This window comes from Passer domesticus, chromosome 1 (assembly GCF_036417665.1).
Source record: "Passer domesticus isolate bPasDom1 chromosome 1, bPasDom1.hap1, whole genome shotgun sequence".
In the NCBI taxonomy this organism is placed as follows: Eukaryota; Metazoa; Chordata; class Aves; order Passeriformes; family Passeridae; genus Passer; species Passer domesticus.
The window spans coordinates 2,271,191-2,294,949 of NC_087474.1; the positions used below are offsets into that span (position 1 = coordinate 2,271,191).

Here is a 23,759-nt window from a genome sequence, read left to right on the forward strand (position 1 = left end):
TTTTTCCATGTCACAGTGGTGATGATGCAGAACTCATCTCTGTCTCACAGGTGTGAGGCACATGCAAGTTAAGCAGTTGTGAACAGGCACGGGGAGGGGGAATGCCATTAATTTTCCCCCGTGTTTTCCATTTTTCAGACTTTTTAATTGGGTTTTATTCTGTTTCCAAGACAGACAGGGCTAGAAAGCAAACAAAAAAGTGCAGTGTTGAAGGACTAGGGGTATCAGGCCAGGTTGGATGGGGCTTGGATCAACATGGGATAGTGGAAGGTGTCCCTGCCCCTGGCAGGAGGTTGGAAGGAGATGATCTTTAAGGTCTTTTCCAACCCAAAACATTCCATGGTTCTGTGATTCCACAAAGGCCATGCTCCTTGCACAGCTCTTGGTCTCCAGAGCTGTTCATCCCACCCAGACACGAGTCATGGTTCCTTATTCAGCTGCCATCCCCTAAATAACTCTCCTGCTTCTGAAAGAGTATCTGATTGCAGAGCAAATTAATTAGCAATAATGGGATAAACAGATAATGAGCTGAGCCAGCCGACCTAGACCTGATTGATTTTCCTGCCTTTTTAAAAAAGAGAGAGCTACTTTTTAAAAATTTATTATCATTTAATTTGTGTGCTTCATTTTAAGCTGAACTGTTTGTAAATTAAAACCATGGAGAAGTGAAGCTTTCTCCAAAAAAGAAAAACAAAACAGAAATACTCCTCTGTGCATGACATAAAAGAGGCAAGGGAAAGTCAGCGGGAAGCAGTGCAGTGGTGATTCCTGCCTTGCAGCCATCAGGAGCTCAACAGAGAGAGGGATTTGCCTCTGTCTGTGAGTCTGAGAAGGAAATCCTCTTCTTCCAACCCTTAGGAGAGCTTCCCTCCTGCTGCTCAGTGCATTGTCAGCTGAGCAGCCACTGTGTTGCACACATATATCCTGGAAAAAGCACAACAAGAAGCACCTGGAGCTAAATCCCAATTTTCAATGAGGCTGGGATTGCATTCCTCCTTTCTGAAATACAGAATCATGGAATAGTTTGGGTTGAAAGGGACCTTTAAAGGTCAACTTGTTCTACCCCCTTGCCATGATTTCACCTCAGCTGGCCAAATCCCCTCTGGGCAGTGAACACCAGCACAGAGATTACCTGTGAAAGATTTTCTGTGTAGGTTTTTTTTCCTACACACCTGAGTTGCTCATTGAGATTTTAAATGTTTAAATATCCCCTAATTTTAAATATTTTGACAACAGGCAAGACAATCTGAACAGGATTCATCCCCTCCTGAAAGAGCTGGCTACACCTGGCCAGAACACACCAGAGATAGCCAAACCCAAGTGAAAATCCCCTGCCAAAATTCATTCCCATGCCATGGCTGTTTGCCCATGTGAATCTGGTCTCTGTCTACCTGTTCCTGATTTTAATGGCAAAGAACCCTCTCCTGTGTGTAATCACATATTACATTTGATGTCTTTGCCAGTTATTTCAGCATGGAAAGAACACCAGGGCAGAACAGTGCAAGGCCAGTCCTGCAACAGAACTACACCCCACACACCTTCCAGAAACTGGGCAAGCTCTACCCCAAGTCCATAAAAATCTCCTTCTTGCAGAGAGGCTGTTGGGTGTCCTCTGATGGTTACAAACTTCCTTAAGAGCCCAGACTTTGATCTTGGTGCTGTTTGGTTCCCCTCTGTACACACTGCCAGATTCAACTGCTTTTCCCTCTGGATTTCCCCCTCACTGCATCTTCTGCAGCATTTCTTGTGCTGGAAAAAAATTAAATAAACTTCTCCTCATCAGAGTTAGGCAATATTTAGTGACACCTATGCTGTAGAATCACAGAATCATCTGGGTTGGAAGAGACCTTTAAAATTATCAAGTACAACTGTCAAACCTCCTCAAATATGGGTAAATATTGAGACACTGAATCACATTCCTAAAAGGGAATAGATTTACATGGATCATCTCCTTCCAACCCCCTGCCAAGGGCAGGGACACCTTCCCAGGTTTTTCCAAGCCCTGTTCAGCCTGTCTTTGGACACTTCCAGGGATGGAAGAAATTTAATCTGAAAAGAAACCTGGATTTCATGAATGTTCAGCCCCCTGTGAGAAAGGGGTGGGTATTTGAAGACAAAAAAAAAAAAAAAAAAAAAAAGAGGGTTAAGAAGGACATTGTTGTTTATCAGTGGAAATCTACCTGCTTAACCGGAGCCAGTGATCAACCTCAGCCCCATCAAGTGCTCTTAACAAGTGACTAATCTGCCTGACACATCAAATTACAGCTGTGATTAATCCCCTCTGATCAATACAATTGATAATGGCTCCTAAACAAAGCTTTCTTTCCAGAATGTACCAAGGCACTGTGTTTATTTCCCCTCATTTGATTAGAAAGGATAACAAATCACTCCTTAAGCCTCAAGTGATTCTCTTTTTCCTGAAAAGCTGTGGGAAGTGCAGAAGTCAACACAACTACCTGGCTATAAATCAAAGTTTAACACTGCAGATCACAGGGAGCCTCAATTGCTTTCCATCCTCCTGTTCTGGGGGATGGAACTGGGTTAAAATCATGTTTTTCCCTCAGAGTTTTACTAGGATTTCTCTTTCCAGCAACACTCAGATGAAACAGTCATCACCTTCATACAATCTCATATCATCACCTTCATGAGATTTGTCTCCATCAAACTCCCCCCCTTGCCCCCACCCATCAAAGTTTAAGGTTTGGTTTTACAGCTCAGGCACATTTCTTGAGTTATGGAGCCCCACTCCAGAAAAACACATTCCTTGACCTACTTGTGCTCTAATGCTGTGAACACTCTCAGGGGGAAATGTCATCGTCATATTTTCTGAAAAATCCCCTTGCCCAGGATTCTTCTCCTGAGAGACTGAGAAGCCTCAGAGAAAAATGAAACCAATAATTATCTGATTTGCTTCTCCTGTGTTTTGTTACCTCAGAATGTGGTTGGACATTGTTTATCAGCAGGTGGTTGTTTCATTTGTTTCATGTGAGTTGTTTTGACTTAATGACCAATCAGGGCCAAGCTGTGTCACGACTCTGGAGAGAGTCACCAGTTTCATTATTATCTTTTAGCCTTCTGTCTGTATCCTTTCTGTATTCTTTAGTATAGTTTAGTATAGTATTCTTTAATATAATATAGATAATAAAATAATAAATTAGCCTTCTGAGAACATGGAGTCAGATTCATCATTCCTGCCTTCATCTGGGAACCCCAAGAATACAAGAGGGAAACACATCCTATGTAGGGACTTGGAAATTGTCTGTCCACACAGCACATAACAGAGTTCTCCACACACTCATCCACATCACCCATTTAAGAGCCAACAATTCTGCTTCTCCTGTTGCCTCCAGTTGTGAGTTGTCTCACACAGTTGTGAGTGTCTGGATAATAAATTCAGGTGTTGAGTTCCTAAATACCTGATTATGTTTTGGAGTAAATGGATGCCAACTGCTTTCCACAAAGGAAAGGACCTTAAAATCATCTCCTTCCACACCCTTTCCATCTTCCACTATCCCAGATTGTTCCAAGCCACATCCAACCTGGTCTTGGACACTTCCAGGGATGAAGCAGCCACAGCTTCTCTGGAAACCTGTGCCAGGCCTCACCACTCTCTCAGGAAAGAATTTCTTCCCAATATCCCATCTAATGCTGCTCTCATTCAGTTTGAAGCCATTCCCCATTGTTGTGTCACTCCAGTTCCAGTACTGTCTCCATGGACAAAACCATTTTCCTGTGCTTAAATCTGCAATTTCTGAATCAGTCCAATTCATCAGTAGTGACTGGTGGAAATGCAGATTTATCCCAATCCAATTTCAGCACTCTATCAGGGAAAAAACCCTCCAAAGGATTTCTATATACTTGCCTTGGGCATTAATGACTTCAGAATTGGAAAAAATACTTCTAATTGTTTAGTTCTGTTGTTATAGGAGAAGGAAAAAAAACAAACAACCAAAAAAACAAAAAAAAAAAAACCCAAACAAACAAAAAAAAACCAAAGAAAAAAACCAACTGTTTTGGATTATACTTTCCAAAGAGAAAAATCATTTTGGAAAAGCAGAAAAAGTGTCATTTCAACTATTTATTCTCCTTTTTAATGTATTGTATTTAATTTAATTTCTTTAAATATCCATGAAAATGAAATTAAGCATTTAGCTGGCTTTCAGATAAAGGTTTTTATCCACCCTGAGCTCTCCCTTTACTGGATTCCAGAAGAACATTTCTTCAAAAGGCTTCATTTAAATGTACAAGAACACTTGAAACAGCTTCCAAATCAAAGACAACCATCCCTTAGCAGATAAAAGCAGGGGCCAAAAATCTTCCTGGCATCCAGAGAAGCTCCTCCTGGGATCAGCTTGTCCCAGGATTCTGCTCCATCAGAGCAGTCCTTCACTCTGTGGCCTGGCTGCAAACATTGCCAGTGGAGAGTTTTCTCTTCCACTTTTCCCTCTTTCAGGAGGAGGGATGAAAATCTCAGCCAGGATTTCAGACTCATCTTCCCAGCCCTTTTCCCAGCAAAATGATCCCCATTTTTTTTGGATCCTAGCAGTCTCACCTGGGTTCCTACACACCTTTCACTGACAGACACAGGGCTGGTAACTTGAGAGAGGCACTTGGAGGGGGAGAGATCCAACTGGATACCTTAATTTGGGGTTCTGACAGCTCTGCTGCAGGACAGGGTGGGATTGGGCAGCACCAAAACCTTCCTCCTTTCCTGATCATTGAAGCAGGAAGAGGGTTAAGGAGACTGGAGAGCCTTCCAGGGGGATTTCAGTGTGGTGAGTGCTCCATGAACAAGGAGAGGATCTCAGCTGCCAGTCCCAACTCCAGAAATCCTTCACAGCCTCTGCTCCACCATGAGGACAGGAGCAATTTGGGCATAGGAAAGGGAGGCCAGCTCAATCAAAGGAGATGGTCACAGTGACTTCCCTTAGGGTGGTCCAAGACTTAGGAGAACTTCAGGCTTTCAGCTCCCAAGGAAAAATTGGAAAAATTCCAGTTAAAGACAGTGGACAACTGTGGTTAAACCCACTGAAACTCCTCAGCCAGGCATTCCCAGCCAGGAGGCTGCAAGGGAACCTGCAGAGCTGCTGGAACTCTTGGCTGGCTTTGGAAGCACCCATTTCACTCCCTCCTGAAGAGCAGCTGGAGGAATCCTTGCTCCAGCAGCAGAAGGGCTGGGAAACAGCCAGGACAAGGTAGCTGTGAGGCTGAGGGAGGTGGGATTGCTGGCCAGGGAGGGACAGAGGCGTTGCCATACCTGAGGTCTGGTTGTCCCAGGTCAGCTCTGCCAGGCACTGGCTGCGTTCCTCCTCGATCTCCTGCATGATGCTGCACTCTGGTCTCGTGCTGGACGCCTGCAGGGAGGGCACAGAAGGAAAAAGTGAGCAAAGCCCGTGCTCAGGGAGGCATTCCTGGGGATTCATGGCCTTGTGGAACAAGCTGGAGCTCTCCAGGACCATTGCACAGATGTGCACCCAGCCTTAGTCTATATTTGCTCAAGAGGAGGGAGAGCAACCCAGAGCTGCTGAAAAAAATCAGCATTTCCCTCCATTTCCTTAGAAAAAAAAAAACCCAGAGCCTATTTTTTTCTGATGATCAGTGTGATAATTCATTTGTGGGGAATTTTGGAAGAGTTAAAGACAGGACCTCTGAATTGCTTTTGATGATGCAGTTTATTTTTCTTATCCTCTGCATAGGCATGAAGGGTGAGTTCAGCTCACATCTTTACTGCATGGTTCAGAAGGTCACAAGACCTCCAGTTACAAGACCTTTTAAGGAGTTATTGACCAATAAAACACTGCCAACAAGGATATTTATGCTTTTGACTCAATCCTTAAATATTTAGTCTTATGGACTCATGCTACAGTGTAAGCTTCCTTAGCCAATCATGTTATGACACACAAACCTACAGTATTGCATTCTAAATTCCTTGTTTACATCTGTAACTACTTTTATTTTTTCTATATCTTAAATTCTAAAACTCTAAACTTTCCTTTACTTAGCTTAACATGTCTCTGTTTTAAACTCAAAATCCACATTCTTGTTTCTAGCACCTCAGTTTGGAAGCCTTTTCCAAGGTCTCAGATCAAATCCCGGGTTTAATTCTAAGCTTTGGCTTACAGGCCCAAAGTTCTGAGAGTTCCCTGCATTTCGGATTCCAGCAGACCAGGAGCAATTCTGCTGCTCTGTGCTCTGGAAACCCTGCCTGGCTAACCAGCACCACCAGCTATGTAGGGCAGGGCAGATTTAATATTCATGCCAGGAGCAGTGGGATCTGTGCTTCGTGGTTTATTCCCTGGCTCCTGGCTCTCACTCTAATTCAAAGCACAACAAACCCCAAATCAAATAAGAACAGAATCTCTGATGCAGATTAGGAGATCAAGGAGCTAAAAAGCAGGAAATTCCCAGTGACAAGGCTTTTCCCCCTCAAGTGGTTTCTCTCCAGTCAGCCCTAATCAAGTTGTAGTTGTGTTTGCAATACAACAGTGGCCTTAAATGTTCAGGTAATTAATTGTGGGCTCCTCATAACGTGCAATTCATTAACTGCCTCAATCATAAAACGTGGAAATGGTGATTTTTACTCCAAAAAAAGAGAACTCACACATATCTCAGTGTCCCCTTGTCACCAACGCAATCTCATCTTAGAGGGGACACCTTGACCATTGCTATGTGCAGAAACTGAGGCTGCTCCCAACCCCAGCTCTTTTAAAGGGATTGGAAAGGGCATTCAACAGGGAGAAAACTTTCCAGAAATCCAGCTGCAAAGAGGTGGAGAGAAGGGAATGATGTCAAGAGAGCCAAGCCTTGGCTTGAGTTCATACTGTCACTGTTAAATGTAATGTGGGAAAAAACATCAGCGGGGTGAACTTCAGGAACAGATCATGAGGACACAGGAGAAGTGATTGATTCTGTGTCCCCTCTTGAGGGTTTTGGGATAATCATATATTTTCATCAGAAATAGGCAGAGAAAATAAATTAAGAAACCAAAAATAATTTCTTGTCTTGTTTCAAAATGCATTGAGTTATTGCTCTGTTGATATATTTGCCAGTCAAGGTTTTAAGACAAAAAGAAGTCTAGCAATCCTTTGAAGGAACAATTGTTTGATGTAAATTTGGGTTGAGATTATAATTTAACACATTAAATTAGTCTCACCATTTCCTATTAACCTATCCTGCTCTCTTGCTTGTTTCATGCCATGCCTGGTTCAGATTTTAATTTCCTTTAGGTTGGGAGTGGGCCTTGATTAGTAATGTATAAACAAATAATTGTGGTTTTCTAGTCAAATTAAAAATAAATAAAAATACAAACACCAGAAGAAGGGGAATCATTTGGAGTCATCTTCATTCTCAAATATTTCTTTTTCCCAAAGGGAAACAGATCTTTGGAAATTTCATCTTGGCTCATCTGAAATACCATAGAGTTATTTTGTTTTGATTTACAGTTGTTCTTGCCATTTTATTTCAACCTTAAAAAAGCACAGGGGGAAGCGTGAGAGATTTGCAGAACACTTGCTGGAAAAATAAAGATTGAAATGTTTTCAAAACATTCTGACTTTTTCAACGGGAAGTTTTAACTCTCTGGACTTAAACATTTGCCAAATTCATCTCACATCTATAAATACCTCTGGTTTTCACTTTATAAATTAATTCATACTACTCTAACTTTGATCAGGGCTGGCAAAGCACTCTGGAGTTCTACAACGGATCTGAATTTTTTTAGGCAGTAGATTTTACACCAAGCCCATTAGCAAGTACTTCACTGCCACTTCTTCCCTTCCCCAAAATCTCATGCCTGAGTTGGATAATTGTATATTCACCTCAGTGGTCCAATATTTACTTCTGAGTAAGTGGTTTCATCACCTTTAAAAACCAATGAGGCTCTGTTTTGAAAAGTGGGCTTGTGACAGGCTCAGGTAAACTTGATTTTATGTAGAATCTTATTTTTTTTTTTCCATACAATCCAAAAGAAAATAGGCAAAACACTGAAAAAAGAGTGTCCAGTAGCTAAATACCAAAATACAGAAGATCTTGGATTTGTGGTGCTGGTGCTGACTTCTTGTGGGCTTTTAGGGAAGGTGGGTTCTCACAACAACCCCAAGAAAAATTGCAGGTCGAGGGCAGAGGGGCTGGAAAAGGCCCTGGGGGTGCTGGTGACAGCAGCTGAACATGAGCCCAGTGTGCCCAGGTGGGCAGGAAGAGCAGTGGCACTTGGATTGGATCAGGAATTGGGTGTCCAGGACCAGAGTGAGGATTGTCCCCTGTGCTGGGCACTGGTGAGGCCACACCTCCAACCCTGGGGTCAGTTTTGGGCTCCTCATGACAAGAAGGACATTGAGGGGCTGGAGCGAGTCCAGGGAAGGGAACGGAGCTGGGAAGGGTCTGGAGCACCAGGAGTGGCTGAGGGAGCTGGGAAAGGAGCTCAGCCTGGAGAAAAGGAGGCTCAGAGGGGACCCTGTGTCTCCTGCCAGGAGGGGACAGCCAGGTGTGGCTCTGCTCCCAGGGAACAAGTGACAGGACAAGGGGGAAGAACCTCAATTAGCACCAGGGGAGGTTTAGTTTGGATATTAGGGAAATTTCTTCACTGAAAGGGTTAACCTTGGCACAGGCTGCCCAGGGCAGTGGTTGAGTCACCATCCTTTGGAGATACCTAAAAGCCATGTAGACGTGGCCCTTGGGGACATGAGCTAGTGCTGGCTTTGGCAGTGCTGGACTAATGACTCCTCTTGATGATCTTGGAGATCTTTCCCAACCCTAATGATTTTATGAAGAAAGAGTGGGATGTATCTCAGCTTCTCTGTCAGTGGGACACATCATCCTCAATTTCAGCTGAGTCAGAGCTCTGTGTTTAGTCTGACCTGCTTTTTTTACCATTCCTCCAAGTCCACAGAGAGCAAACAAACACCAGCTCTGAAGGCTTTCATCCCACTCCACTGCCTGTGGTTGGATGGCTTCAAACTTAAATACCCAGCACTCAGCTGGAAAAGGTCAGTGATGTGTGAATTTAATGTCCACAGACCTTTCACTCAATCAAGGTCAACAAACAGATTCACACTGGAGGACTTGGAGTTTATGGCTCATTTTGCACATTAACTAAAGAAGTAAATAAATAACTCTATCAGACTCGTTCCTCCTTCAACCTCCTCAGTGATAACAGCAATAACCCTCACGTGTCACAGCAGTCACTGATACAGGCTGACAAAGGCAGATGGAATAAAAATAACCCAAAAAGATCACAGTTTTGGGCATCATTAGGAAACAAAGTGTGGAGTTTTTTGCTGGGGGATCATCAGGGAACAAGTTCAGCTGCCTTAATTCCGCCCCTCAAGTGACAAAATGCTCATGTGGTTGGAAAGAGCCCTGAAGAGCTGTCAGTCTTGCCTGGCAAAGGGGATATTCCCTGGAGGTGTGGCTAAATAATTATCTTTCTTTGGTCTATTCCTCCTGGAAAAGTTGAATTAGACTTTATAGACAGCTTTGTACAAACTCACTTTACTAATTCTCCATTTCTAGGCTGTTTTTTACTATGCTGTGTTGTTCTGTTTGGGTTTTTTCCTCTGGAACAGGCAGAGATTTTGGGCTTCAGCCTCTTTCACTGCAGTGGGCAACTGGCCACACAGACAAAGGGCTGGGGAGCACATGAATTCACTTCTTCCATCCAAAAAGTAAATATAAAGCAAAAAGCATGACAAGCTCTGGTCAGCTCATGTTAATGTCAGAGGGTGATCTGTAATCCAGTTTCTTGGGAATGTCCATTATGGGTGAAGCTGAAATGTGGTAATTACCCCCTCAAATCCCTCCTGGCATGCCCAAAACACTCTGTGAAGGCGTGGTGGGTTTGTCAGGGGTTTTCCCACTCTGATCCCTGAGCAGAAGGAGGAAGGGAATGTTTTTCTGGATGTGATTTCTTGCAGCCCTGATCTCTGCAGCAACTCTCACATAACAAGGAGTTGTAACCAAAGTCTTTGTTAATGAGAGTTTTCCTTCCCAACAGATCCCAGGAATTGTTAGAGGATTACTGTGCAGTCTGCTGCTGCAAATAAAGCCTTTGTGTACACTGCTTAATTAAATACAATTCCAAAGATTGCCAAGAGCTGCAGAAATGTTTAGTCTCATCTGCAGGGCCAGAATATCCAGGGGACACGTGGCAGCTCCTCAGAGACAGGTGGGGGTCACAGAAGAAGGGCTGTGAGCCTCAATGTGCCCCTTTCTCCTGATCCCAGGTGTGGGAAATGGGTTTGTAGGGAATTCTCCAAGCCTGACAGGAGGCTCACACAGTGTGTGCATCTGTGTGCAAACCTTGAGATGAGAAATGCTGACTTAGAAATGCCATGGAATGGACAGTGTTGAGAGAGAAATGGAACCAGGAACAAGTTTCAAAAGATAACCTTACAAATAAGACTGAATACTCTAGAGAAATTGAACTATAAAAGATACATTGTAGTAAGGCCACGAGGAGTGATTTTAGATGATTGGCTTTGAAGCATTTACAGCATGGTGTGGCTAAAGCTGATAAGCCAAGAAACACTTATAATGTATTATAATTAAAAAAATATTTTCTAATTATAATTAAAAATTAGTTAGCTTCTAATTATAATAACATAAATTATAACATCTGTATTGTCTCACCCTTCACATAAAGCTAAAAATAAAAGTTCTTAAAACACCTCTCAATTACCCCAAATTTAAATTTAAAAAAATCCAACACCCAGGGTGTTCCTGGGCTCACTGGTGGGAGACTCCAGAGATGAGAACCAGGGTGACCACAGTGATAACAGGATATGGAGTCAAACAAAGGAGGAGAAGAACTGAAAAGTCTTCAGATGATGCAATCCCACCCCTCACCCATTTCTGTTCAGCTCAGTGGAAGTGGACACAGGTTCACTTCCAGCTCTCTGAGTGACAATTTCTGCCCATCCCCACCTTCCCAGAGCTTCTGTGAAAATAGGAATGCAATAAGACAAGAGCAAGCTTCCTTCCTAGAGTTTTTGTAACTTGACTTCAGTCACTGCTCGAGGTGGAGGTGAAGTTTCTTAACCCTTTCTCATGTGAACCACAAAGGAAATGAAAGATTTTAGCAGGCAGGTCTTATTTCAAGCATGAGAAATATAACCTCCATCTGGCTTTCATCCATACTCATTATTTGTAGGAACATAGGACTGAAGGAACTTCTCTCAAAACAGCCCTGGCTTTGATTTCTCCCCTAACTTCATTCAGTTCTGTCTTAAAACTAGATTTTCAGACTCTTTTTTGGTTTGGGTTTTTTTTTTTTTTCCTTTTAAACATCCTCAGAAAAATACAGCTTTATTCCTAAAACCCCTCTGAATCAGCCAAAAAAATACAGTGTAAAAGTGCAAGAACGAGAAAAGGATGACACCAAGGATATTTTTCCATAGTGATGAGTGACACAATTTCCAACAAGGCTGTCAAAAGCTGCAAAAGCTCTGCTGGCCTGGGGAAAATAAAATTTTTAAAAAGGGAGTATTTATGAAGTATTATAATTATTTGCTCTTCTGAAGGATCTTTGTGTAAGAATCCAAAACCATGTTACAAAGGTCGCAAAGTAAATTTTAAATATCAGTAATATAGACAGAATGGAAGATAAATCAAAATTTAAAAAACATCCCAAATGTCCTGTGTGCCCTTTGTAGGATCAATCCAGGAGGATTTGCAAACCCAGTGATTTTAAACGAGAGAAAATTTGTTTTCTCTTGTGTTGTGAATAAATTTCTCTGTGACCAACCAGCAGTGAGGAACCACAAGCAGCAGCACATCTTCCTGGGAGACTTTCCCAAATAAAAGAGATCCAGGCAAATGCCCAAGTCCCCTGACTCCCACTCAGCTGCTCAAACCACTGCACTTTATCTCCCTGCCAAACATAATCCTGCCAATGACAGATCCATCCTTTGACAAGGAAAGCAGATGTCTTTTCCCAGCTCATTCCTGTCAAACAAAGGCAACTTGGCCAAATCAATCCAGCAGCTTGGAGGCTCAGAGCCTCCTTTTAGTCAGATTGTCCCATTGCTGTGGGAGATCAGGGAAAAAGGAGTGTTTTGCAAAGAGCCAGAGGGAAAGGGAAGCTGAGCAGCTGTGTTCCTTAACTCATTAGGGACAGGCTTGCAAATGCCTCTGCTGGAAAAAAGAGATGAATTGGGGGTTTTAACAAGAAGAGAATCCTGGAAATTCAGTTATGACACACAACTACAAGAGAGGCAGCACCTGAGTGAATTCAAACCAGCAGGAGACAGCTCTGGTGGCTGGGTAAGCACCTTAAATGGTGAGCTGGAGTAGCCAAGAAGCTCAGAGTGAGGATTTGAGTCCAGGCTGTTGCAGGAACAGAGGGATGCTGCAACACTGGGATCAGCATTGCTTAGATCTGCAATTAAAGTGCTGCAATATTCCTCATGGCTGAGGGAAAATAAGAAAGGAACAACCACAATTATCCCAAAATTGGTAGGGACAAGGACAGAAAGGAAGGAAAGTGGGTTCCACTACCTGGAGTGCAAATTATCTTGTAGCTTTCCCTGAACTACTGATCATTGACTACTTTTAATTTATTTTTCCCTTTGGGTTGAGGGAAGTCTGTTCTTTTTAATAAAAATGTTCCAAAATTTACCCATTAAACTATTTAAACCTCCTTGAAGAAATTCAGCTCCAAAACATCTGCTCAGTCAATGACAGGAACAGCAGGAACACAAAAGGAAATGCAAATCCAGACCTGTCTGACCCCCAGGGCTCAGGAACAGGATTTAGGGATCTGTGGGCAAAAATGATGTGTTTGTAATGTAAACATCTACATCTGTCTTCACACTGATTATCCTACCTCACCTGAAGAGAGAAGCAGGAACTTTCAGGGCAGGAGTCACTCCAAACTCCTAAAATAGGCAAAAAATAAAACTTGCCCTGTAGTGCTTCATCCAGGGAGCCTGAGGCTGGGTGGGTGGGTGCCTACTCTGCAAATATCTGAAGGTAAATGAGCCAAATCCCACAAACCTGGGCTCATCTAAGCAGAATCATCCCCTCCAGACAGCCCCATCCTCGCCTGGAATTCTCCAAGAGCAGGTGGAGGTGGTACCTGGCAGGATCCCCCTAAAGAAGTTGAGTGAATACTTGTGAGTGCTCTAATTTGTTCACAGGCTGGGTTTTTATTCCAAGACACAGCAACTTTCACGTGCTGCTGTTCAGGAAACACCCTGGGCTCCAGCAGAATGTGTAGGTAAGCTGTTAATACTGTTCTGAATTTCTGCTCATCCAGCCCTGAGTCACCACCTGAGCAACCTTCACTGCTATGCACAAGAAAAGTGGTTCCTAATTCAGATGCAGGCTCAGAGGTACTGAAAAACCTCAGATACCAATTCCTCATCCATCCATCCATCCATCCATCCATCCATCCATCCATCCATCCATCCATCCATCCATCCCTGATTCTTTCCCTGAGCAACCCAGCCCTGCCTGCTCTCCACTCCAGCCCATTCCAGCTGTGCCACCTGAGTCTTATTTTCCTCCTGAATCCCACCCTGATGTCACCCCCCAGCAGGTCCACCTGCCATGACATTCAGCCCTGGAGTTGGACTCAGATCTGGCCAGCTTCCCCAGAGAGCTGGGAGGTTTTTGGGTGGGGTATTGCAGGGGGGAATCCCAAATCCAGAGGAGTTGAGTCTGGCCGGTTCTCCAGAAGAATCCTTAACCTGGCAAATGGGAGTTCAGTGCAGAGCCTGGCACAAAATTAGAGCTTCATCTAAACCACAGTGAATTCCCTGAGGTTTCTCTTCTCTTCTCTTCTCTTCTCTTCTCTTCTCTTCTCTTCTCTTCTCTTCTCTTCTCTTCTCTTCTCTTCTCTTCTCTTCTCTTCTCTTCTCTTCTCTTCTCTTCTCTTCTCTTCTCTTCTCTTCTCTTCTCTTCTCTTCTCTTCTCTTCTCTTCTCTTCTCTTCTCTTCTCTTCTCTTCTCTTCTCTTCTCTTCTCTTCTCTCATTCCCCAGACCTCTCCCACTGCCTGGGATTGGTGTACACACATCACAGACAAAAAAACCTTCAGAAAACAGGACCCAGAGGCCTCCTGCAAGGCTGGGTATTGGGGATCACTTATAACCAGGGAAAAAGCAAACTGGGCATTCTGCAGTTCTCAGAAAAGCTGCAGTGGTTTGCTTTAAGGAACAGCAGTTTTGGTCACAAACAGGCAGCTGCTGTTAGGTTCTAGAGGAAGTGAAAGCCCTGAGGTTGTCTAGAAATCCAATGTGAGCCCAGTGTGACCACACCATCAGGAAAGGAACAGACAGCAGGCTTGCCTTGCATTCCTGCTGGAAACCCTCAGAGCTGGAATAAGAACCAACTTCACCTGGAACTCTGGAGATGTTTGGAGAGGAGACAAATCCTGTCCACAACTTCTCACTGTTTGTTTTTTTTTCCATGCACTCAGGTAAGGACAGCAAAGGGAAATGTTACAGAACAGCTTTAAACTGAAAGAAAGTGGGTTTTGATTGGATATTAGGAAGGAAATGATTGACTGGGGAGGCCCTGGCACAGGTTGTCCAGGGAATTTGTGGCTGCCTCATCCCTGGAAGTGTTCAAGGCCAGGTTGGATGGGGCTTGGAGCAGCCTGGGATAGTGGAAAGTTTAGTGTCAGTATCACATCCTGAGGAGCAACCAGGATGAAACAGAAAGAAGAAACAGAGAAAGCAAGAAAAAGGGCATGCATAAAATAATCCTTCCTATGGGCTGCGTTATCCAACAGTCACCATAGTGCCCTTCTAGAACACAGTTTGGGATAAGGTTTTAACCTTCTTGGCTATCAGTACCTTCCACATCTTTTATCAAACCAACCTAAGAGCAATGCCAGAGTGATTTTACTATTTGTACATCACTTCCACTCTAAGCTAGTGGTCCTAAACAGGGCTTGTTAGTGCCACTATTCAGAGCTTTCCATGAAAATCCAGGTATGTTCCTGGAACAATCCATAAGCACGTCTCATTTCAAAGAATTCACTCTCAGAGGGCTGCCTCCCTACAAAGAGGAGCACAAAAAAATACAAAGGCGTTGGCACAAGATGAGTGTGGTTCATTCAGACATTGGGCAGAAAAAGGAATGTTCCCTCTTTCAAATGGAGCAGAAGTGGCTCAGTCAAGGCTCTGGATGAGTACATTACTCATGGCTTTATAAAGCATTTTTGTCAGAGCTCCAGTGAATGGTTCTTCACAGATGGTCTGAAGCATCCAGGTGTGCCTTCCAGGAAGAAGGACATGCTGGGGTGAGCTCTCAGCCTCAGGACAAAGGAAAAAGTCATTGTTCCTAAATGAGGGAGCCAAGAGTGCCCCAGTGGTTTGGAGCTGCTCCAAGCTCAAGAGCTTCTCTGACAAAAATCAGGACAAGGCCACCTCTCCTCCCTTGGCTGAGGAGGATGGGACACAAAAGGAGAAGTCATTTATAAAATGAGTGAAAAAGAGCAAGGTTAGGACAACTACATGGAGCAATGCTGCCATGGAGAAAAAGGATTCACAAAAATGGGCAAAACCACACAGCGAGCAAGTGAAGAGATCCTGACCTAAGCCAGCACAGGATGGACACACAGACAGAGCTGATTCGTAAGAATAGAACATGCTGGAGAGCACTGATTGCCCAGGGATCTCCTAAGGAAAGTTTTAATTACATTTAAGTTTGTCAGCTTTGAGTAAAGACATTTTTGATAACCCTCTTGTGCCCAATGGCCAGAGCACATAGAGGACATCATGTATCTGAGCAGCTGCTAAAGAGGGACATCCTCATCAAGACTTTGCAGCCTGCCCACAGATTTCAGGAGGAATTTAACAGTCCTGGAGGAGTAAACATTACTGCACTCAGTAATCAAAACTATCAGCACTCCCCCTGCACAGTCCTGTGTGCAGGGTCAGTATGAAGACATGGGAATAATTCAAAACGTGGTTCCACTCCTGTTGCCTGAAAAGGGAGTAAAAGCCACAGGTTGGACAGGTTGTAACATGAGCCCAAGAGCCTGAAAACGTGACAAATAGGACATGACACACACTCACCCACGCTGTCTAAACCAGGCATGCATGCAGCTCTTCCACCTGAGGAGAGCACTGACATCTCCTCAGGAGCCCAAGGGCCACATTTAATTCTTCTGACAGCTCCCACCACCTTCCTGCTCACAAAGAGATGCTGTGACAGGGCTGCATCCCTGCCATTGACACTTCTGAGCACACAGCTGAGTGCCAAGTAATCCCAGTGAAGGGTCAGGTGGTGGAAACACCCACATTCCAAACCCAAAAAACCCCAGCATCTTCCATGCTTCAAACACAGAATCATGGAATGGTTTGGGTTGGGAAGGACCTTGGAGAACATCTCAGTGCCAGGTGGAACAGGTGATCCCAGTGAAGGATCAGATGATGGAAAAACCCACATTGGAAACCCAAACAATGCCAGCAGAACACAGAATGATGGAATGGTTTAAACACAGAATCATGGAATGCTTTGGGTTGGGAGGGACCTTGGAGATCATCCCAGTGCCAGGTGGGAGAGGTAAACCCAGTGAAGGGCCAGATGGTGGAAACACCCACATTCCAAACCCAAACAAACCCAACATCTTCTATGTTTTAAACACAGAATCATGGAATGGTTTGGGTTGGGAAGGACCTTGGAGATCATCCCAGTGCCAGGTGGAACAGGTGATCCCTGCAAAAGGTCAGATGGTGGAAACACCCACATTCTAAACCCAAACAGCAGCTTCCATGTTTTGAACGCGGAATCATGGAATGGTTTGGAGGGACCTTGGAGATGATCTCATTCCAACCCTCTAACATGGGCAGGACACCTTCCACTATCCCAGGCTGCTCCAAGTCTCATCCAACCTGTCCTTTGACATTCCCAGGGATGGGCCACAGTGAAGCTTGACCGGGGAAATGATTTCCAGTAGTTTTAAGGAAGCAAAGATCAAACCCTCTGGCTTCCTGCAGGGATTCACCCCCCCAGCTTGGCTGTTGGGTGGCATCTCTGCTGCCCATCCATCCCTGAACAAAGCCAACTTCCAGCACCCTCAAACTGTGCACCAGCTTGTGGTGAACCTGATGTTTAGGAAGATGATTAATTCTGCTTTTTTCCCCCAGGCATTTCCTTTTGTAATTCCCTGCCTGCTAACAGCACAGATGGGGGAAAGAGATTAGAGGGAAGATGTTTCTGCTTTGTCTGGTTAAAAGGGAAAATAGAGAAGAGCACAAATGACACAAAAATTAGTGTCTTGATGCCAAAACCAAATCTTAGTGGTACAGCATCACCAGACCTCTCTCTGGTGATGCCACGGGCTGTAGATCTCAATGTCTTACAATGATAGTGTCTTTAATGTCTTCTGACAAATGGAGAAACCAAAGCAGAAAACACACACACACACACACACACAAAAACCACATAAAACCAACCAAAAAACCCCCCAAACTCAAAAGAACCTAAGGAAACCCCAACCCACAAAAACCCGACCCAAAAACCCACAACAAAACTGTCAGTTGGCCTCTCTGCCTTCAAAAACTCCTTCTTTATAGAAAAAAAATAGACAAAGCAGTAACAAACCTCCCCTAAATACTTCACACTTTCTGTTCCCAGCATTTGAATGTCTCTAAAAGACCTTTCCATGTGTCAGTGTACATTGATATCCACATCTGTCAGAGGGATGAAATATTGAAATGTTCTCCTCAAAACACCCTGGTCTGCCAGCAAAGAGCCAACAAAAAAAAAAAAAAAAAAAAAAAAAAAAAAAAAAAAAAAAAAAAAAAAATTGGTGTGGAAAATGGAGTGGGAAAGAAAATAACTGGGCCCTTTTCTTTTTCCATGTGAAAAAGTGAAAGTCTTCAAGTCTTAATTTAGGAATATTGGATATGAGGAAAACAACAGATTAGGCAATTAGGAAGGTAAAACCTGAGATGGGCATCAGTGATCAGGATACCTGGGAAGAGGATCTTGGAAAGAAAACAATGTTTAGAGCAGCAGGAGGGGCAGAAAACCCCTGAGCATTGCTAGAAGTCTCAGCCTGGCTGTCAGGATCAACTCAGCTGAGCAGAAAATGCCTTTGAGCCACAGAGCTAAAAAGAGAACAACAGGAAAAGAAACCAAGTGAGATTACTATGCAAAGAGCTGAAATTCAAGAGAAAGCCAAATATAGCACCAAGAAAAAGAGAACTCACATGGAGCCCCACCCCAGCTTCTGTTCACTGGCTTCTCCAAAGAACTGGAGGTGAAAATACAATTTTACTAATGCAAACTGGAATAGTTACACATGAAAATGATTTAGCGTGAATAATTGAGAACAACAACAGGGCTGGTGTGAACTGGTATGGAAACTGATGTGAGGTGGAAGCCACTCAGACAGGAAAAACATGCTCAGATGGCATGGTGGGAGTGGCACCATCTGGCTGAAAGTCAACAAAAGTAAAGATTTTTTTATATGTAGGAAGGAGAGGGGGGAAAAGATCCAGACAGCTCTCAGCAGGTTAATCTGAGTTAAATACACAGAACTTCTGAACACTCGAAAGAAAGAGTGATGGAAAGTGGCAGCAAATGGAGATGGGGACAAAATAGAAAACGTGGTTTATTGAAAGTAAATCATGGCAAGGTAACTTATAGGTTTGTGGGTTTTTTTTGTTTGTTTGTTTTTTTTTTTGAGGGGGAAGAGATGAAAGTCAGCGGATTTAAACTTTCCAAACCTCATTAAAAAGTCTGATTCTCTGCTAAAAGGAATGAATGCCATAACAATGGGCACAAGGATTAATAAATCTGGGAGGAAACTAAAGGAGATGGCCCAGTGAGGTTGTGAATTCCTCATCCCTGGAAGTGCCCAAAGCCAGGTTGGATGGGGGTCTTGGAGCAACCTGGGATGAGGGAAGGTGATCCTGCCCATGGCAGGGGGTGAAATTAACTTTTTTTTAATCACTTGTGTGCACACACCTGAAAATGGCCAATCCAGATCTGCCTACAACTATAGATGGGGCAAACATTCTTAAAAAGGGACAGGGAGGGGTAATTTAAAGGATGCTGATGGTGCCTTTAATCAGCCCTTCACAGCCACCTCCTCCTTGCTTTAGCAGCCCCTACCTGCCTGGCACCTTTTCCATCAGGAGCTGGATCTTTCCTGGCTCTACCCCAGCATCCCTTGGTCCCATCAAATCAGGAGAGCAATAACACTTGACAGCTCCCCCAGAAACTGCAGTTCCTGCAGCAGGGCTACAATTTCCTGACTGGAAGGAGAAGGGGAAAAAATGGTAAATTAAAGAAAGAGAAAAGAGTAACTAAATTCAATTTTGCTTCTGAGAAAGAAAGCATGAAACTAAGGCAAAGAATTTTTCTGACTCTCCAAAACTCCTCAAGTGTGTAAAATCAATTAGTTGAGAGACAGGCAGCAGCATGCTAAGCAGCAAGAATATCAGTGAGGGGCACAGGGAACATCTTCCACAGCAGTCACCTCCAGAAGGGTGAGAGAGGAGGAAAGGAAAACTGCTGGGAAGAAATCAGCTTATTATTTATGCTTGTTATTATGTGCTGTTCAAACACCAACTGTAACATGGGATAGCAGAGGAGGAGGCTTTCAGGTGTCCCTGTGAGGTCAGCAGGACTTCAGCTCCCAAATGTCTTCTGAGGTGGGGTTATTTCAGACTGGCACTCAGCCCCTCTGCGGATGCTTAAAAAAAATAATCACAGTCCTGCACAAAGTCTGTAAAAAATGTCCATTTTGGCTGCTATGACCTAGGAAACTCCTGACACTCAGTGGTTCTGAGCAATGAGCTGACAGCACAGTTCTGAGACAGCCAGGAGTTCTGGGCAGCTGAATGCAAGAGACTGAGCCTCAAAAAATACTCAACCCTCTATTGGTGACACTGTCATTGTCACCCCCTAAGCACAACCAAGGATTAACCAATTCTCCTCACTGCTGGAAGTTTATCCAAGAGAGCAGCAAAGTCTCACAGGTGTGAGTTATCCCTTTATTGTTTAACAACCTGTCCTGCAGTAAATCTGGCCAAGGGATTGTCCCAGTCACCCCAAGGAGAGGATGCAGCAGAGGCATCATGGTGACCACAATGCACAGTACCTGGTGCTGTCTAATCACTGAATTACAGAAAAATTGGCTGGAAGGGATCTCAGGAGGGCTGGCCCAGCCTTCAGCTTGAAGCTGGACTCACACCAATATTAGTCTTGCTCAGCCACCAAAAAACCTTCCAGCATGGAGATTGCACAACCTTTCTGGGTGATTTGTTTTGTTTTACAACCCTTGTAATGCAGAAAACTGCATTGTTTGTAGCTGCTCTTCAAGCACCTTCTGACTACAGCCTCATGTAGAACCTTGAGGTCAAAGAGGAGCCACATCCCCCCCATTTACACAGCAAATGTTCATCTACACAGCCAGGCATCCCCCTTTTCACCTTCACAAATAAATAATAACCATGAGATTTGCATTGGCAGCTGCTTGCAAGGGAAAATTCTGAGACAAAATGAAGTCACAGAGCTTTCCAAAGACGTGGGAGGATTAGGCAGGATTGCACCTCGTTTCCAGGTGGCTGGCACAGCATACACCCTGCCTCACCACTGAGAATGGCATTGTAGGAATGATTAAAGGTCTGGAGAACCTAGGATAAAAAAAATAATAATAAAAAACCCAAATTTTTAAAAAAAGCCCATCTAACCTTAGGGAGAGAGAAAACAAGTGTGTAATCAATCACAACCAACAAGTGCCTAAAGGATAAGATTTCTTCCCAAGGATATCTATTTAATGTGGAAAAAAAACCGGGGGTTTAAATTCCAGGGACTGAATTCTCTAAAGAGACAAATGAGGATTAGAAGAAAAGCTTTGCCTGGGGGTGGTTTAACACTGCCTGGCAGGACAGGCCAGAAGAGCCTTTCTGGAGTGTCTGTCCCAAATCATTTGGGTGTGTTTGTACTGCAGGTCCAAGGAAGAACCTGATGGCTGGAGTTGTGCAGGTGGTAAAACTAAATTTCACAGAGGTAAACAGGTGAACTCCAGAGGCCCCTTCCAAACTCAGCTGACCTGGATCTGCATTAAAGTGATAATGAGTTTGCCAAGAGTAAAGGGAAAAGGTGTAATTCTTGGGATTTTTCTCTTAATTATCAGAAGAAACCCAGCAAAGATTAGGACAGTCCATAAGAGCCTGACTATTTTATCCCTATTTAAAAGTAAGAAATCCCAGAAATGGTTTCTATAACCTTTTTTCCATCCTTTATCACTGTCCCCATAAATCCTAACCCATTTCTGAACTTGTCTCTGCTGACCATCAAAAAGACTTGACCTATATTTTGAAACTCTAAGTTTCTGTGGCTGCAACTTAAGGCTTAAATTTGTAGTTCTACCCTACTAAATCTGTGGTTCTAACCAGACTGGAGCTTTTTTTTTTTTTATCCTGCTTTCTATTTGCAGAAGTTTTATCAAATACTTAAAGACAAGTTGTGAGTTGTCCCTCAGTGTTTCATTTTCTAGAATAAACATCTCCAGTTCTTTCATTTTTTTTCTTCCATGGCATTTTTCAGACATTTTATCATTCTTCTGGCTCTGCCTGGACTCCAGTTTCAAGTGTTTTTACTCCACAACAGATACACGTGCTCGAGTTAAAATCTGTCAGGGATTATTTGCTTCTTTTTCCTTGGCCAAAACAAAGGTTTGGTTCCAGTTTATTGTTTATCTTACTTGTAGCCTAACATAGTCATCAGCCAAAGTAAAAGGGGTTGTCTATGAACTCAGCCCAACCTCTGTGGAAAATGAGCTAAAACAGGCAAAAAACCTCTGAGAGATTCTGATTTTGCAGGTGGAGAAGTGCATAAAGCTGGGGAGGACAAAAAGTTCTGTCAGGAACAGAAACCCAGGGTAATATTTCCAAGTCCCTTATCTAAGTCTTAGTGACGTAACCACCTTTCAGCAAATTAAAATATCAGTGCACCAGATGAACTTTGTCTTGCAGAGTCACAGCTGAACAGGGAAGATGAACTGCAAGGAATAACATCAACCCCAAGGAAAAAGCAGGAAAAATCCCAGAAAATGGCATCCCACTCCATCCCCTGAAGTGACACCACATATTCCAGTAGCTTTTAGATATGTACACATGTTGAAGCAGAAGGGTAAAAGTACAGCCTTGTGCTGCAAAATCAACACCAAATGATAAAAATAGGAATTATTAAAAAACAAACCCCAACATTTCCTCATTTTAGTTCCCCTCCATTCACACAGCCCAGCAGCTCATGTGCACATGAGAAGCTCACTGAGGACTATTCAGTTTAACAAATTCCTGGGAATTCCCTTTCAATAAGGACTGTATTGCCTTCAAACATCAGAAAGTTTGGACATTGAAGGAATGAAGGTAATCAGGGAATCACAGAATCAGTTTTCTATGGCTTTACTTATCTCTGAGGGCTTGTACAGCCAACAGGACCAGTCAAACCACAGACCTTGGCATGACAGAATGATTTAGGTTGGAAAAGCCCTTTCAGAACATTGAATCCAACCATTATTGAGTCTTTCATGAGTAAACTTGAGGGCGACACTAAGCTGGGAGTGTGTGTCCAGCTGTTGGAAAGTAAGAAGGCTCTGCAGGGAGACCTGGAAGGGTTGGATGGATGTAAGATGAAGTTTAATAAATCCAAGTGCCCAGTCCTGCATTCTGGCCACAACAACCCCCTGCAGCATTATAGGCTGGGGACGGTGTGGCTGCACAGTGCCCAGGCAGAAAGGGACCTGAGGGACAGCAGGGTGGACACGAGCCAGCAGAGTGCCCTGGTGGCCAAGGAGGCCAATGGCTCCTGGGTCAGGAATGGTGTGGCAGCAGGAGCAGGGAGGTCACTCTGCCCCTGTCCTCAGCTCTGCTGGGGTCACACCTCCAGTGCTGTGCCCAGCTCTGGCCCCTCAGCTTGGGAAGGACCTTGGGACACTGAGCACATCCAGAGGGGACAGCGAGGCTGGAGAGGGGCTGGGAACACAAACCCTGAGAGGAACCCCTGAGGGAGCTGGGGGTGCTCAGCCTGGAGAAAAGGAGACTCAGGGCTGCCCTCATCACTCTGCACAGCTCCTGAAAGGTGCCTGTGCTCAGCTGGGGCTGGGCTCTTTCTGCAGCAGCACTGACACAACCAGAGCACACAGCCTGCAGCTGCACCCAGGGAAATACAGGCTGGAGATCAGGAAAAAGTTTTTTCCAGAAAGAGTGATAAAGTTCTGGAATGGCTGCCCGGGGAGGTGGTGCAGTCCCCATCCCTGGGTGTGTTTAACAAAGCCTGGATGTGGCACTGGGTGCCAGGGTTGAGTTGAGGTGCTGGGGCTGGGTTGGACTCGATGGTCTTGGAGGTCTCTCCCAGCCTTGTGATTCTGTGTGGTTCTGTGTGATTAACTCATCACCCTGAAATCCACCAGCAAACCGTGTCCCCATGACACCTGAAGAGCAACCAGCGTAAGATCTTCACCTGCAATCTCCAGCCAGCAGCAGTGTCCTGTCAGGGTTTTAATTCAGGGTGAAACTGGAAATGACACCTGCAAAGCCACATAATGGATGACTCACAGTGAATCCAGCCAAGTTTACCCATTCAAGAAGGATAAATCTCAGGGCTTCAAAATCGTCTGGATTGGGCCATGGGTGAGGGGTGGAGCTGGCAGGGTTAAGGGTTGGGCTTGATGATATTTGAGGTCTTTTCCAATCTAAACATTTCTATGATTCTGTGGATGCAGAGGTGAAATTGCACAAGCAGATTAAAAACTCCTTTAAAACTCCTTCTGCAACAGCTTGAGCTGCCATCA

General features: G+C 44.1%; 1 protein-coding gene across 6 annotated transcripts in view; it reads right to left on the minus strand.

The window, feature by feature from the left end:
- The window catches only part of VIPR1 (vasoactive intestinal peptide receptor 1), a 108,912-nt gene that overhangs the window by 62,140 nt on the left and 23,013 nt on the right, over positions 1-23,759 (minus strand). The window contains exons 1-3 of one of the 6 annotated variants that reach the window (XM_064419566.1): positions 16,625-16,642; positions 16,021-16,133; positions 5,258-5,354 (exon numbers count right to left, since the gene is read on the minus strand). In XM_064419566.1, coding sequence (XP_064275636.1) covers positions 5,258-5,324 — 67 coding nt within the window. In that variant the 5' untranslated portion in view covers positions 5,325-5,354; positions 16,021-16,133; positions 16,625-16,642. Of the gene's footprint in view, positions 1-5,257; positions 5,355-16,020; positions 16,512-16,624; positions 16,652-23,759 lie in introns of those variants that run through there. The other 5 variants (XM_064419496.1, XM_064419417.1, XM_064419340.1 and 2 more) reach the window with 5 other exon arrangements.